This window comes from Pipistrellus hanaki (assembly GCF_964339955.1).
Source record: "Pipistrellus hanaki genome assembly, chromosome: 18".
NCBI lineage: Eukaryota > Metazoa > Chordata > Mammalia > Chiroptera > Vespertilionidae > Pipistrellus > Pipistrellus hanaki.
This window is the reverse complement of record NC_140520.1, coordinates 2,083,643-2,100,119: the sequence shown is the minus strand read 5'-3', so window position 1 is coordinate 2,100,119 and position 16,477 is coordinate 2,083,643. Positions and strand designations below refer to the sequence as shown.

The following is a 16,477-nucleotide window of genomic DNA, read 5'->3' as shown; positions in this document are numbered from 1 at the left end:
ACACACTGGGACAATTCAGGAATGCCTCCTCTTACCCCTGGCAAGGCTGGCACAACATCGAGCACGGAACAGGCACCAGCCCCAGCCCAGGAATCCTCCTCAGGCTCACACAGCTCCCCTCGGGTGTGTGAGCGGTGGGAGCGTGACAGTCCTCACAGACAGCTGTGGACGTTAGGCCAGACCAGCGGTCGGCACACCCGTGAGACCACAGAGCCAAATATCAGCTGCACAACGATGGACATCCCTTTGGAGAGCCACATTTTTTAAACTTCTTCTAACGCCACTTCTTCCACACAGACTCGCCCAGGCCGTGGTGGTGTTCTGTGGAAGAGCCACACTCCAGGGGCCAAAGAGCCGCATGTGGCTCGCTCGCAGCCGTTTGCCGGCCACGGAGCCAGACTATTCAAAAGCGCAGCAGAAAGGCCTGTAGAAAAACCACCCTCCCTGCAGGGTGCTGGTGCAGACGCCCCGGCGTCTCTCTGACACTCAGGGGCTGTCTCCGGCCGCCTCCTCCCCCCTTCCCCCATGGAGGTGCAGGCTGGCCTGAGAGCCTGAGCAGCTGGTCCCCCGGCTTCTGGGCTAATGGCTGGCAGACACCAGCAGGGCCCATCACTCAATAATTGATCAACTGCGGGCATCGGAAGACAACCCCCCCAGAGTCAGCACCACCGCCACCTCCCCAGCCCCGTGGTCTCAGGGCACCCAGGCCCCGCGCTCCCTCCCGGCTCTGAGCTTCTTCACCCAAAGCGAGACCCACGTTTGCCGTCCGGGTCCCCCTGAGCAGCCGCCCTGGCTGACATTCTCCGCAGGGAGCCCGAGGGGGTGTGGGCGCAGGCCCTCCGGCGCCTGGGAGGGGGCGGCCAGGGGCGGAGGGACGGCTCGCCCTCGTCTTGCCCCAGTCATAGCGGAGACGGGGTCACGGCCCTGGCTCTCCGGGGACCGGGACCGCGGGCACGCTGCTCATTCCATGCAAAGTTGAATGAGATCATCCCTGGGAGATGGTACGGAGCAGAGGCTGCGGGTGGGGGCTGGGGGGACGCCGCGGCCCCCCTCCCGCCGGGCCCCTTCCCGGGAGAGCAAGCCGCTCCTCTCCTCCACCGGACCCTCCCTGATGCTCAGGAAAAGGCCACCTCCCCCTTCCCAAACCCTCTTCTCTCCTGCCCCCAGCTTCCTGCACCAAACCACCGCGGCCAGGGGGTGGGTCCACGCACGCAGATGGGGTACCACCCCGGCAGCCCCCCATCCCCCCCGGCGCAGGGTCCCCCCCAGCGCCCCGGACAGGCCCAGGCTCCGGGGAGGGCGCGATCAGGGGGTGCGCGCGGCTGGAGGGGCCCCGGGAGGCGGGGAGGGCGGGCGGGCGGGCGTGCCCGCACCCGAGTGCTCGGCGGGGGAGGGCCGCCGGCGGAGCGGTTCCTCGGGGGCAGAGCCCCGGTGTCTCCCTCCTCTCCTCACCGGTGCTCTTTCCGCGCCGGCCTCCTCCATCCCGCCCTCCCTCTCCGCCGGCTTCTCCCCTCTCCCCGCGCGGACACCCCGCGCTCCCCGCCCGGAGCCGGTCCGGACGCCCGCAGCGACCGGTCCTCCGGGGACCCGGCCCCGCGCCCGCCCGGCCCCGCCGCCCGCGGCCCCGCCTCACCCAGAAGAGCAGGTTGAAGCCGAGCAGCAGGTACTTGATGCAGCGCAGGCCCCCGCGGAGGCGCCCCATGCTGGGCCGGCGGCGGCGGTCCGGTCCGGCCGTGCAGCCCGGAGCAGCGGAGCCGGGAGGGGGCGTGGCTACAGGGACGGGGCGTGGCCTCAGCGGGGGGCGTGGCCCGAGGGCGGAGCGGGCCTATCGGGGGCGGGGCCTGCAGGGGCTGGGCGGGAGCCCGGCAGGGGGCGCCAGAGGGCCCAGGAGGAGCCCAGCTGTGGGGCTGGCCGGGGCCCGGGGCGCCGTGCGGCCAGGAGGGCACCTCCCCGGCTCTCCCCGGAGCGGGGGCCGCCCCTCCCCTCCCGTTATCTGAGCATCCGCCGGGAAGGAGCGCCCCCTGGGGACCAGACCCCTTCCTGGGCGCTCTGCGCAGAGGCTGGGGATCAGGACGCGCCCCGGGGGCTGTGGAAACCCAGGGGGTGGCCCCGGGGAGGGAGACCAGGGGGACCCGAGGCCGCCCTGACGCCGCTGGCAGGACCCGTCCCCGGCTCCCAGGCTGCGGGGACTCTTAACACCCCCCCCCCCTTCTTCCCTGGGACCGGACCTTAATAGGCGAGGAGTCGGGGAGGAAGGCGCGGGATGCTCTGTCCGCCCGCCCAGCCCGGCCCGCGGAGGGGGCGTCGGACGCCGGGTCCCGCCCGGCTCCCCCGCTGGGCGGGCGTGGGGACGGGCCCACCCTGGGGAGTAGCTGTGTGCGGAGATGGCAGCTAAGGGGGAGGTTTGTTTTGGTTCATTAAGTGAGGCTGCTGGTGGGGAAACCAGGCTCCCTCCCTGGCTGACTAAGTGTCTGCGATCTGCGGTGCCAGACAGTGAGGGGGCGGCGGGAAGGTGTGAACTGCAGGTGCCAGACAGTGAGGGGGCGGCGGGAAGGTGTGAACTGCAGCCGCCTCTGAGCGAATCCAGCAGAACTTTAATGCCCGTGATGAGCCCGGCCTCCACTGCGGACACAGCGGCCGCAGCTCCCTGTCCGGCGGAGGCAGATCTGTAGGCAGATCACTACCGCGGGGTGAGGAGGTCTCCGGGCCGCAGGGAAGTTTGGCTGAGGATCGCGGGCCTGCTCCGGCCTGGAAGCGTGAGCCTGAGCAGAGGGCAGGGGCAGCCCAGGCAGACCGGGTAGGACGTGCAGGTGGCACCGGGAGGAGAAAACTGGGCCTCCCGGGAACCAAGAGCTGTGGACAGAACCAAGTGAAGCAGAGAAGGAGGTGAGCCAGGAAGGGGCTAGGGCACAGCTCTCAGTCCATTGGCAAAAGCACCAAGTTTCCTCTGTGGAGAGAGGAGTATAAAGACCTGGGAGAGCTGTGGAGATGAACAGGTTAATATGGGTCGGTGCCCAGAATAGGGCCTGGCTCAGAGTAAGTGCTAGATTAAGGGTTGGCCACTGCTGTACTGTATCTGTCGACAAATCACTGTCTACCATGGTGCCATCTTTGCCTACATCTGTGTCTTTGGATATTTTGTTTGAGTATCCAAAGTGGATTTTATTTATGAAAAATGAGTACAAGGCAGAAAAGTGAAAGAGCTGAGTCTGGTAACGAGCTTATGTTTCAAAGAGTGAAATAGAGGCAGAGATGAAAGTCGTTGGGTATGCAGAGAGAGGAAAATCTTTAGCTTTAATCAAACACGTATTGTTCTACACCTATCGTCAGTTCTAATATAAAGGCAAAACCGAAATGTAGCAGTGGTGCCTAGTTTGTAGTAGGCATTCAACAAATCTCTAGGCTGAATGAGGAACAATAATATTATATTTCAAAGATATGGCTGAATTTTAGGTCCCTATGACAAAATACATTTACAGATTCTATGCAATCTGGGAACAGAACACCCATTATAACACATAAATCTATTGCTCTTTCATACTACCGTTTTAGCACACACATATTAGGGATAGAAGGTTGCCTGCTTGGCATAACAGATTTAGGTTTTGAATATAGCTTCCCCAGCTTCCCCCCCACCCACTCCCAGGCCCAAAGTTGTGTCCCAGGGAAGCTGACCCTTGACAGGACGAGTTATCCTAACGGATAACACATTTTCAAGAGCACGTCATTATGAAAGCAGGGACTTATATGGAGTGACATAATAAGGAAGTTAGCCTTTGAGCTACATGTCATACAAAGCCACAGACAAGCTCTAGGTAGGGGATGAGATGGTTAGATTTCTATTTTTAGAATGGTCAAGTTAAGGCCTCAGGATGTTTCAAGGTTAAGACTTGAGATTAATGACAGCAGTTTAGGGAGAAATGAGAACCTGAGCCAAGGGCAGGATGGCGGGAGGATGAAATGGTGGTCAGGACTAGTGTGGATATTTAGACTCCGATAAAAGAACAGGCACCGGCTTCCAGGATGGGTCCTGCTGTTGGCCTTCTGGGCCCCGCCACGAAGGTTCTTGACCAGGATGTAGGTCTGGGTGCTCAGGCAGGGTGTGGTCACCAGGGGGCGCTATGGGCCCAGCTGGGAGGTTTGGGGCAAGGGCAGGACCTCGGGATGATGAAATGCAGATCAGGACTAGCCTGGTTATGTGGACTCCAGTTAAGGAAGAGGCACTGGCTTCCAGTATGGTTCCCTGAATGGCCTTCTGGTCCTCGCCATAATGGTCTGCGACCAGGAGGTAGGTCTGAGCCCAGGACGGAGGTCTGGGTCCTGGGAGGGTCTCTCTGGCAAGGGAGGGAAGTCTGGGCCCCCAGGAGCGGTCTGGCACCTCACCTGGACCTCTGGATTATGGAAATGGTGGTCTGGGTTGCGAATTGAGAAGTACACCCAGGATACAAGTCTGGATTCTGTGTTTGAGGCCTGGGCCCTGGGATAATCTTCTCGGCCCCGCCCCTAGTCTGGGTCCCGGATGTAGGTGTGAGCCCCAGTGGAGGGCTGGGTCCTGTGAGGGCAGTTCCAGCCCGGAGAAAAGTCTGAGCCTCCGGGGTGGTCTGGTACCTCACCTGGGCATCTGGGTTATGGAATAGTTGTTTGGATTACACATAGAGATCCCGTCCCCTGGTACAACTCTGTGTTCCAGGTTTGTGGCCTGGGCTCCAGGTGTGCTTACTAGGCCCCGCCATGAAGGAGTGGGACCCAGATGTAGTTAGGTCTGAGCCCCGGATGTAGGTCTGGGTGCTGAGGCACGGTGCGGTCACTAGGGGGCGCTATGGTCCCAGGGTGGAGGTTTGGGGCAGGGCAGCTCCTCAGGATGGTGAAATGGTGGGCAGGACTAGCCTGGTCATTTGGACTCCAGTTAAGGAAGAGGCACTAGCGTTTTACTTCCTGGCCCCGCGGCTGCCCCTGGCGGGGATGGAGATCCCGGGAGCGGTGCGCAGGCTCCCGGACCACCTGCCTCAGGAATGAACAGGTACCGGGATATTCCATTCTGTGGCCATCGGTAACAGTTTTTCGGGCTCACCAGTAGGTGTCAGTGCAACCTAACTAACGTTCCCAGTGGATTGCGTACCTGCCGGCACACGAGTGAGAATCTTCTTACAATAGCAAAGTTCAGAACCTACTGTCCATGTGTTTGATTAAGAATATCTTAAGTAGCCCTAGCTAGTTTGGCTCAATGGATAGAGCGTCGGCCTGTGGATTGGAGGGTCCCAGGTTTGATTCCGGTCAAGGGCACATGCCCAGGGTTTCGGGCTCGATCCCCAGGGCGGGGAGGGTGGGGATGTTGTGCAGGAGGCGGCCGATCAATGATTCTCTCTTATCATTGGTGTTTCTCTCTCTCCCTCTCCCTTCCTCTCTTAAATATATATATTAAAAAAAAGAATATCTTAAGTAGAGCTGTAGAAAAGTATCAGTCCTTCAGAAGTTTAGTTAAAATGGGCCATTACCCAGGTGTATCAGAGCATCGCCTACGGTATAACTCACGTGCTCAGAGTTGCGATGAGCTGTGTGACACAGCGCTGTCAGCGGCGTGAAAGACTCGATCTTCAGTGCAGAATGCACACCTGTGGTGTGGCGTGTAAGGTCACATGTCTGTACAGCTCACACAGCACAGACATTAGCGCCTGGTGAAGCTCGCTGGTCCCTGGGGACAGATGTCCACCTGAGGACGCCCATGGATGCCTAAGGAACCCACATTGCCTGTGGGTGACACCGGGCGTGTTTCCGATCGCGGCCTTTGGCTGGGCCCGAGCGGCTGCTCCGGGCAGCGCAGCGGGCCTGTGACCGGGGCCGCCGGCCGCCCCCGGCTGTCTCTGCAGCCGCTGCGGCCGTGACCTGGGAGGACTCCATGGCGTGCAGAGGCCGCCGCCGCCGGACAAACAGGTTCCCGCAGAGCGAAGTGGAAGCCACAGACCAGCCGAGGCTGCAGCCTTCTCGTTCCTCTCGACACGCCGCCTCCTGACCCCGCTGACCGCCCTCCGCTGGTTCCTGGTCATCGTGGAGTTAAAGTTCTATTTTGTCCACAAGATTCCTCCAGCCATGACACGGCGCACAACCAGAGTTAGACTGACGTATGGACAAAACCATGTGCACAAAATTACCTTTTAAAAAGCAAAAGCCGCCGAAACCGGTTTGGCTCAGTGGTAGAGCGTTGGTCTGCGGACTGAAAGGTCCCAGGTTTGATTCCGGTCAAGGGCATGTACATTGGTTGCGGGCACATCCCCGGTGGGGGGTGTGCAAGAGGCAGCTGGTCGATGTTTCTCTCTCATTGACGTTTCTAGCTCCCTATCTCTCTCCCTTCCTCCTCTCTGTAAAATATCAATAAAATATATATTTTTTAAAAAATTAAAAAAATAAAATAAAATAAAGAGCAAAAGCCAGCTTTCCACAGAGCTTTACGTATGTACCTGCCCTGTGGGCTCCCCTCCCAGGCCTGGGGTCTTACGAACACACACACCCACAGAGGCCTGGGTTCGGTGCTTCCCAAGACCTCATCCCCCGTCAACAAAGGCTGAAAGCAACTGGTTTCCACCAACAGTTAAAGGATGAGCATGTCATGGGTAACAGACCAGGAATCCCACCGTGACCTCCTGAATCCCAAGCCCGTGTGACCAGCTGACCAGCCCCTCTGTGTGTGACCCTGTCCTCTCCATCTCCGTTCACTTACTGTCAAACAGATGGCACTCACTATGTCCATTCTCGAACCTTCGTGAACTTCTCAAGCTAGGAAGACGAAGCATACAAAAGGCCGGGGGTGTCATTCCGTCGGGTCTCCGCCTCGCCGGTGGGGGGAGGAAAACCCAGGTGGGAGGCTCATTCCGCTGGCAGAGGAGCGGAGGTCACGATGGTTAGCCTCCCTCCGCGCCACTCCTGCGCAGACGGGCGTTCTGTGGTTTGGCCGGCGGGGGTCACATCCTCATGATGGAAAACGGACCGTTTCCTGTATCAGCTGCGTTTCAAATCAGTGTCAGCCTAATATCCGCCCCCCGCCCCCCGGAGTGATCATGAACACTGCTCTTCTCCATAAAAATGCTTGGAGGAAGGAAGAGGTTCTAAATAGTCCATCTCCTCCTCCAGCTGGAACCAAGTGTGGGAATTAAACCTACATGCCGTGGCGGGGGAAGGGATCTCGTGTGCTCCGCGGCCGTGATGTTCAGGGGTTTTTCAGGAAACGGCGTGATGGCGCCACTCATGCTCTTTGTCTCCGTGCCCCTCGCTGCGGGCAGCCTTCCTCTGGCCGCTCATCAACCACAGGTTTCTCTGTCTCCTGAGAGCCAGCTCCCACACCGTCCGGTACCTGCTACGCACAAATCGGGTCTCTCTCCTCTTGTGTCTGCTCCCCACCCTGCAGCTTCCTAGGATGAGGTGAGCGGACGTCCCGCTTTTGAACAGTTTGTCCCGCGTCTCGCGGCGTTTTAAGAAAGTAAACTCTCTCCCCTCCCTGCTGCGTCTCCTCTGGGTGAAGGCACAGCAGCCCGAGTCTTCCCAGATCAAACGTCTGGGAGGTCCGATTGACCTCATCGTCTCTCTTTCCCCAAAGGAATCACCAGATGGTTCAGGGGGGCCGTTTGTGAGATCCCTCACGATGGTCCCGTTTTCCCAGGTCGGCGATGGCTGCCTGAAGTGTGTGAATAGTTCCCAGCATTCACTGCTCACCACCGCCAGGTGCTGGGCCAAGTGTTCGATGCGTGAGGATGTGTTTCGTCCCCGATCGCCCCCCTCTCCACCCCCGATGGCCAGGGGAGGGCAGGCGGAGGGGGAACAGGGCAGGGTTCCTACGTTTGCCTGTCTCCGGCTAAATTTTTTTCTTTATCCCCTGGCAGAAGGGAGTTAAAAATGAAAGATTAGTTTTTCATTTGTGAGTTTTGTCCTTAAACTATCGTGTTTCTGAGCCTGCCCCTGGAGACAGCTTTGTTGTCTCTTATTGTGGGGTTTTCCACCCAAATCCATGTGATCTTTGCAAGAAGGCTTTTGAGCAGCGCTCTCTGATGCCTACGTTCCGTTAACAGCATCTATTCCGTTCATTTATCTCGCTGTCATATTACAAGTCCTGTTGGGCTTCATATATAGAGTTTTTGTGTTCAGATATGAATATTGGGCAAGTACACTCATAGGAGTAGCTTATGCCTCTTCTGCCTCCAATAATCTGGTTTGATGTCATATTTAATGCTTCGGAATATGTGTTATTTCCCCAAAGAGTCTTCTGGGACCCTCAGCCCCGAGTCCCGCGCATTTCCTTCTGTGGTAGCGTCTCACACTCGGTTCACTACATTCCTTGTTAGATACCAGGTCATTGGGGTCGGGGTCACTGTCCATTTCTCGGTTGCACCCCAGTCCTGTGCCGAGGGCCTGGCTCAGAGAAGAGGAGCAGAATCTCGAATGAACAAATGGGCCAGTTTACCAGTATCATTCCCACCGTGGCTCTCCGGCCCTCAGCGCCCAGGGGGCAGAGAACACAGAAGAAGTGGTGTCCAGGCCTTTCAGCCCCACCGCGGCCTCAGAGGCGAGGCCTATATATAGACTCTCCTCAGAGTCAGGCTGCTGCTAAACTATTCCCAGAAGAGGGGCTATAATTAGCTTTCTCCATTTATGGGTGCTTCACATTTTTAGAAAGGGCTCTTAAAAGAAATTATTTAATCAAAAAATCTGCCTCCTTGATTCTCTCTGCCCTTTAGTCTTTTACAGTCTTGTAGATTTCCACTCTAAGTAGAAAACCCAAAACCCAAAACCCAAAAGACTTAAGATGGGGTAAGGACGGGGTGGCATGCATGGAAACCAGCTGGACCGCCTGCCGAGCCCCGGGAAAAGAGGCAGGCCTTGCCTTTGAACTGGGACATTTCCCAGAAATGTGTGCACTGAGGAGGGACGGGGGCTGGGGACTGGCGGCCTGAGTTTTAGCTTTGTCTTCGAGGCCAGAGCAGCCTGCGTGGGCACCGAGTGTCCTGTGAGCCCGGACCAGGACTCACTGCCAGGCGTGGCATCTGGTACCAGACGCTGCTCTGCGCCTTTCCCTGTGTGCCTGGGATCTGCCCCTTGTTGCTCCTGCCTGCCGTTGCTCCCTGGCCTCGGCGCCTTTCCCTTCCTGTGGCACCATCTCCCCTGGGACTTTCTCGGGAATTTCCAGCGGCGGAAGCACAGGAGAGGAGCGTCTTGCCGGTGCCCAGAAGCCCATGGCAACGCGACAAACACCCGGTGTCCCTCCCGTTCCGGGCAGAGCAGCCTCCTCTCCACCCTCTCCCGTGGGCTCCTCCGCCTCAGCCGTGTCGTGTCCGTGGGACCCGGGCCCCTGGCTGTGCGGGGGACGGTCAGGGCCTCAGGCTCTCCCCACGGACCCCAACGACGCCGGCCTGGAGCGCGGGGAAGCGGCCCCGTGGGCCACAGGGACCCACAGGCACACAGACACCCGGAGGGGCTGTGCCAGGGCCCGTGCCCCCGGCCAGGAGGCAGCCGCTCGGAAACACACAGGGTGCAGGGAGGGTCCCGGGCAGCCGGCCCCGGGGTTCTGACACCGACGCCGGCCAGACGGGGCCCGGGAGCCGCCGGGAGAAGCGGTCCCTCCAGCCGAGACTGAGGCCGAGCAGCCGCAGGAAGGAAGTCGAGGCTCGGCCTCCCAGGACGGGCCAGATCACCAGATCCTGGGGTGGCAGAGCGATTCCGGCGGCTGGCTGCCGGGAGACGGGATGAGCAGGAAGGAAGCCCTCACATCTGTAACCGCTGTCTCACCCTCAGACGGGGCGCGGGCCGGGGGCCGGTCTGCGGGGCAGGACGGTGCCGCCGCCCAGCAGCTGTCTGTCTGCCTGGCCGCTGAGCCCACGCTGCCCCGTGAGCCCCGATCAGAAGAGAGGGACGCAGGACACGGAGGACCGGAGGCTCTTTGCAGACCTCCCTTCCCCACCCCACACCCCAAGTCAAGATAAGAAGGAAAAGCTGCGTCTAACACATGATAAAGGAGCTTCTGTACAAAAATCTCCTCCAGAGAGGGTGGGCCAGCGGGTAGACGGAGAGACCGTAATAACCAGGCCGGTTCATATCGGAGGGCACGTCCCCCGGCCACACACACGGCTGGCTGCCCGGTGGGCCCGTGTCCGGGGGACGGTGCGAGCGGCCACTCCTCTGCGCCCGGCTTCTGCCCCGGGAGAAAGCGGAGCGGCGAGGCCCCGCCAAGGCCGGCCTGGTCCCGGCTCCTTCCTCCCCCTCCCCCTGCCGCCGCCGCCGGGCGGAGCGCCACACCAGGTCCGTCCGACCGTCTCCCCCGCCGGTCCCCCCCGATGGCCGTGGCCCTGTGTGTTCGGACGGCTTTTCTCTGCGGCACCGCTCCGGGTCCACCTCGGAGAGGGACCGTCTACACCCTCTTGGAGTGAGGGTTTGTTTAAGGTGACCAGGCGTCCCGCTTTTTAACAAGTTGTCCCGCGTCCCTCGGCGTTTAGAAGAAGTCCCGATTTTTTCCAGACTTCTTTTAACCGCCGAGGGACTCGGGACAAATTGTTAAAAAGCGGGACTGTCCCGCCAAAAGCAGGATGCCTGGTCACCTTAGGTTCGTTGCTACCCTGAGGCGTGGTCTTTAGAACAGCTGATCAATGCAAGCATTTTCATGTATTTAGTGAACCACTCTTTCTTTTCTTTTTCTTTTTTTAATATATTTTATTGATTTTTTTTTTTTTTTTTTTTTTTTTTTTTTTTTTTTTTTTTTTTTTACAGAGAGGAAGGGAGAGGGAGAGTTAGAAACATCGATGAGAGAGATAAACGTCAATCAGCTGCCTCCTGCACACCCCCCACTGGGGATGTGCCCGCAACCAAGGTACATGCCCTTGACCGGAATCGAACCTGGGACCCTTCAGTCTGCAGGCCAACGCTCTATCCACTGAGCCAAACCGCTTAGGGCCTGACCCCTCTTTCTTAACCAGCCCCTTCTCCGTGGTGGAGCTGCGGGAACAAATGCACGCAGCAGGACGGAGGCCCGCCCCTGTGGAGCTCCCGCCTCGTGGGGGAGGAAGACAATAAAACTCCGCGAGGGCTCGGCCAGTGCGGCTCGCTGGGTGAGCGTTGACCCATGAACCAGGAGGTCAGGGTTCGATTCTGAGTCAGGGCACCTGCCCGGGTGCAGGCTCAGTCCCCCATCGGGGCGTGCAGGAGGCAGCTGCCCAATGATCCTCTCTCCCTCTCCTTCTCCCTTCCTCTCTGAAATCAATAAAAAAATATATTGTTTTAGAAAAGCAAAAAACAACGTGTTTGTCTGACAGCTCTCACCTCTCTTCCTTTCTGAATTTGCCTGTAGTGAGAGGAGGGGATTTTTGCAGCTGCAATGAAATGACCAAACAAGGGAGACGGGCTTAGGATGTTTTCCGTGTGTGTGTGTGTGTGTGTGTGTGTGTGAGTGTGTGTGTGTGTGTGAGTGTGTGTGTGTCTGTCTGTGTGTGTCTGTGTGTGTGTCTGTGTGTGTCTGTGTGTATGTGTCTGTGTGTCTCTGTGTGTGTCTGTGTATGTGTGTGTGTCTGTGTCTGTGTGTGTCTCTGTGTGTGTCTGTGTGTGTGTCTGTGTGTGTCTGTGTGTGTGTCTGTGTGTGTGTCTGTGTGTGTCTGTGCGTCTCTGTGTCTGTGTGTCTGTGTGTGTGTGTCTGTGTGTGTGTGTCTGTGTGTGTCTGTGTCTGTGTGTGTGTGTGTGAGTGTGTGTGTGTGTGTGTGTGTGTGTGTGTAGTGTTTGCAGATTCTTCCTAGGATCTGCCTGGAGAGGGATATGTACAACATAAACCAGTGCCTGTGGCAGACAGCTGTTTTATACGATGAAAAGTCCTCCATCACCGGCTCTGTGTCTGTGGGTGAGCGGTGTTCACCTCCGGGCTTCCGTCTTCTGTTACATAACAAGGGGTTTGGCTTCAGTGAACTCCCTTCTGGTTCAGAAGTCCATCACTAAGCTTTCATTTTACCACAAAATTCCCAATCTACAAAAAAGCCCAGAAAAATGCCAGGAAATGTAACCTTTTATCAATGATTGTCACTGAGTCCTGAATTCTGCTGGTCATAGTTTAACTTAGTGGCAGTTTGAGAATGGAGCTGTTTATTCTCTCCACGGAGGAAAGAGTAACACCCAAATGCTTATTCTACTGGAAGTGTTGTCTTTAGATTTTTATCACCTCAATGCAGCAGAAAAAATTCCCTTTTGGATTACCCAGAGGAAATAAAACAATTCACCTTTGATAGCAACAAATTAGCTCAGCCGGAGCCTGACGCAGGCCCCTGGGGAAGAGGGCAGCACCTCGACAGAGAGACCAAAGCCCGTCCAGGTCTCGGCAGCACCCCCAGCTCCACTGCCCTTGGGAAGTTCCCGGATTCCAGACAGTCAGGACACCCAGAGACCCGGGTCCGACCAGAACGGAAAGTTTGTTCTCTAACAGGCATGCTTATCACCCGGGCGGAGGAATGACGGTTAGCTTCCCGGTGGGGGAGCTGGTTGGAGCTGAGGCGACCTTCTTTGCCCTCATGCCCATCAAATAGGAAAGTCAATCCCGCCCGGGGCCAGGCAGGGCTGCCGTCTCTGCTCAGGGAGGAGAGCCGATGACCCCCTCTGACAGCGGGGAAGCAGAGGAGGGAGCGCTGGAGACGGTGACGAAGAGGGAAAGAGGCTTCTCACTCTTAGGGACAAGAAGCAGTTTGCGCCGTAGCCGGTGTGGCTCAGTGGGTAGAGTGTCGATCTGTGGACTGAAGGGTCCCAGGTTCGATTCCGGTCGAGGGCATGTACCTTGGTTGCAGGTACAACATCCCCAGTGGGGTGTGTGTGTGTGTGTGTGTGTGTGTGTGTGTGCAGGAGGCAGCTGATCGATGTTTCTAACTCTCTATCCCTCTCATTTCCTCTCTGTAAAAAAAAAAATCAATAAAATATATCTTAAAAAAAAAAAAAGAAGCAGTTTGCCTCAGAAACTGCCTTTGGCTGCCTTCCTCCTGTGCCCCAACGTTCTTCGTCTTTCTCTCTCTCTTTTTTTGGCTTGCCAACACATTTTCTCTTTTGTTGTTATTTTATTTGTTCCATCTCCATTTATCCCCGCCATGCCTTCTTCCACATCTCCCTCCCAACACCCGCCCTGCAACCACCACACGATTGTTCATGAGTCCTCTCTCCCTCTCCCTCCCTCTCCCTCCCTCTCCCTCTCTCTCTCTCTCTCTCTCTCTCTCTCTCTCTCTCTCTCTCTCTCTCTCTCTCTCTCTCTTTCTCCCCCTCCATCACCACCACCCTCCCCACCTCCACCCCCCTTGGAGCATCGGCCTGCTCTCTGTCTGTGAGTCTGTCTCTGTTCCGCTTGGTAGCTCAGTTTGTCCTTCGATTCCCACGTAAGAGTGCGGTCACACGGGACTTGTCCTCTGACTGGCTCATGGTTCTTCTCCGGAGCCAGAGGGAGCGCTCAGCGGAGGCTCGGAGTGTCACTGAGGCAGCGCAGGTGTGCTGGAGCGGATCCGGGGAAGCCTGTTCTCACGCGGGAGCTGAGGACCTTCTGAAGCCAGCCCGCCCGAGGGGAGACCCGCTATGGCTCACCTCCCTCCCGCAGGAGCAGCCTGGTCCTCAGGCATGCTGCCATTTACCCCAACTCGGCAGCCATGCTTCCATTTACCCCAATCCCCAGGCATGCTGCCATTTACCCCAATCCACAGCCATGCTTCCATTTACCCCAACCCGGCAGCCATGCTTCCATTTACCCCAACCCAGCAGCCATGCTTCCATTTACCCCAATCCCCAGCCATGCTTCCATTTACCCCAATCCCGCAGGCATGCTGCCATTTACCCCAATCCGTCCAGCAGCCCCAGCGCCCTCAGGGAGCCACGCCCGGGAGGTGCCGAGCCCCCTGGTGGGGGTGGCAGGTACTGCAGACGCTGCGGGACACCTGTGATGTCCGGGATAAATGGGTCCACTCACTGGCACTGGAACAAGCTCACTGTCCTGTGGAAAGGCTGTGGCAGAAGGACAGGGCACTGGTCAGGAGGGGCTGCGTCATCTTGGCAAATGGTCACGTACAGCGCAGTGACCCGGCCTCTCTGCAGAGGCTCGGAGACGTGTGCGGGGCTGGGGGCAGGCAGGTCTCAGCCGCCATGGAGGGTGGATGCTGGAGGGAGCAGGCAGGAAGGGGCAAAGCTGACAAAATAGACTCTTAACCCGCCCTCATTTATTCCCCTGTAGTACCAGTGAGACCGGGGGGAATGGCCTCTATGCAGAATACTTTTACTGAACCCTCGTGGCAGAGGACACAGCCGCAGAGAAAGATGGAATAAAGAGGGGGCCGGAGCCCGGGAGGCCAGGACACAGGCTTTATTGAAAGAAGAGCACCCCTCCGGCTGCTTCCAGAGAGAGAGAGGGAGAGGGCGAGGGCTGGGGTTCATGCCCTTTTAAGGGAAGAAAGAGAGGAGACGGGGCTTAGGGCTCTCAGCACACGCTGATTGGTGGTTTCACGTAAGGCCTATGATTAGGGACCTAGGGACTCAGGAATGGGGGCTTAGGGTGTTTGGCAGGAGCTGATGGGTGGTTCAGTGCTCAGGAGTGTCTGGCTGCAGGTGGGTTTACGTCTGTCCATCAGCTGGAGGGAGGGAGGATCTATCAGGAGGAGTTAGTTATTTCACAGGAGTCACGCAGCTGTAACAGTCCTTGGCTCCAGTGCCATTCTCTTTCTATTACTCCAAGTTTGCCACAAGGTTATAAGCTTTAAAACAGCCCCCAACTATGACTGAGTCCCTACTCCATTCTTTATTATCTCCCCCCCCACCCCACACACACCCCTCCCCCAACGACCCAACAGGCAAGGTTGGTATTATCCTCACCGGCTCAGAGAGGTTAAGTAACTGGATCTACGTCACACAGCCTGCACGAAGATGAGAGGTAGCTCAAACCCAGACCGTCTGCCCCCCCCACCCCCCGCAGAGCTGTTCCCACTCCATCTCTCAAAGCCCAGCACCCAGGAAGGCCAGGCCTGGGCCCGGTCTGCAGCAGAGGGGGAGGGCAGGATGGAACCGGATCCCAGGGCTCCGGGCCCCGCGCTCTTTGCATCTCAATGCCGGCCCTGAATTGGCGCCCATTGTCAGTGCCGTCCACCAGGCTGGGAGCTGCTAATCTGGGGATAAAGAGCTTCTCCCCAGCCCCCAGCGCTTTGTTCTCTCCTGGAACACGTCTGCACACTGCGGAGCCAGACCCCGGCCTCCACCGCGGGACGGAGACGGCGTTCCCATTCATGGCATCGGACACCGCGGACATGGACAGATGCTTCACTCCAACCCGGGGATACTTCTGAGGCGAAATCTAGAAAGAAAACCTCCGTGTCCGCTGAGAAGGAAGGCGAGTGAGAGGCTATCGGGGAGAAACGGCTGAAAGGAAATGGACTCTGAATAATGAATTAAGGTTGAGGACAGTTATTTTTTCCAGACGTAAGGGGAACTGTGTGTCATGAGGAAGCAGAGGAAACAGGTCCCCAGGGTAGGTGTTTCCGGGGCACAGACAGAGGTGAGGCGGGGAGAGAAGCCCACGTTGTCCCTGGGCACCGGCCAGCGTGCAGGTGGCTCCGTGTGCAGGCAGCGCCTGACACCCTCTCCCCGAGACTGAGCCTGATCTGCACTCAGACGGACCTCCCTGTGAGCTGCTTTGTCTTCAGATGGTGAGATCGGGGTGATAGACGGAGCTCTCAGCACTTTCCCTGCAACGGGCTCCGACCAGAGACCATCAGGATGACTGCATTAGTGTTGTGGGTGGAAGAGGCCAATGGGGGTGAGGGGACACGCGGGGAAGGGACCCATGTAATACTTTCAACAATAAAGATTTTTTAAAACGTGATTGAACTTTAACCCCAAACTGACACCGAGGGTCCATGTAGCCAGGCTCAGCGCTGGCCGCTGCTCAGAAGCGCCTGAGGCGTCAGCAGTGCATCCTGGCCCGTGGGCCCCTCCCGGGGGATTCTGCTTTCATGGGAGCAGGGACCCGACAGTGACCCTCAGCGGTTCTTCCCCGGCCTCCGAGGGCTGACGGGTGGCCCCCGCTGCCAGGCCTTTGGGAGCGGGCCTTTCTGTGGACATCAGCCCGCCCGCCGCCCCAATGCAACACCAAGCCCTCCCCGCATGAGCCGAGCTGTCTGGACCGGGTCTAGTCACCGGTGCCATTTTTTTGTTTGTTTGTTTGGTGATTATTAGGGATTCTGAACACATGCCCATCATGAGTGGCGCTGAGTCACCTCTTTAATGTGAGGAGACACGGTAAGTCAGTGCCAAGCCTTTCCCTAACACGGTAAAAGCCTTTTCCGCGTCTTCCTGTCAAATCCAAAGCTGCGTCTTCAGCAGCTCTCTCTGCTGGCTTCGTGCGGAGAGTGCCGGGCGTGTCTGCTGTCTCTGTTCTCACTCACCTGCCAACACCTCCGAGAGCACTTCCCCGGAGCACCTGCCGCTGCCTCCCCCATGGTGCTCTGCT

General features: G+C 58.0%; 1 protein-coding gene across 1 annotated transcript in view; it reads right to left on the bottom strand.

Moving 5' to 3' along the window:
* Nucleotides 1-1,755, bottom strand: part of TSPAN2 (tetraspanin 2) — a 28,588-nt gene extending 26,833 nt beyond the window's left edge. The window contains exon 1 of the mRNA XM_084865465.1: nucleotides 1,634-1,755. Within this exon, the coding sequence (XP_084721591.1) occupies nucleotides 1,634-1,702 (69 nt within the window). The 5' untranslated portion in view covers nucleotides 1,703-1,755. The remainder of the gene's footprint in view (nucleotides 1-1,633) is intronic.
* Nucleotides 1,756-16,477: the final 14,722 nt, after the last annotated feature.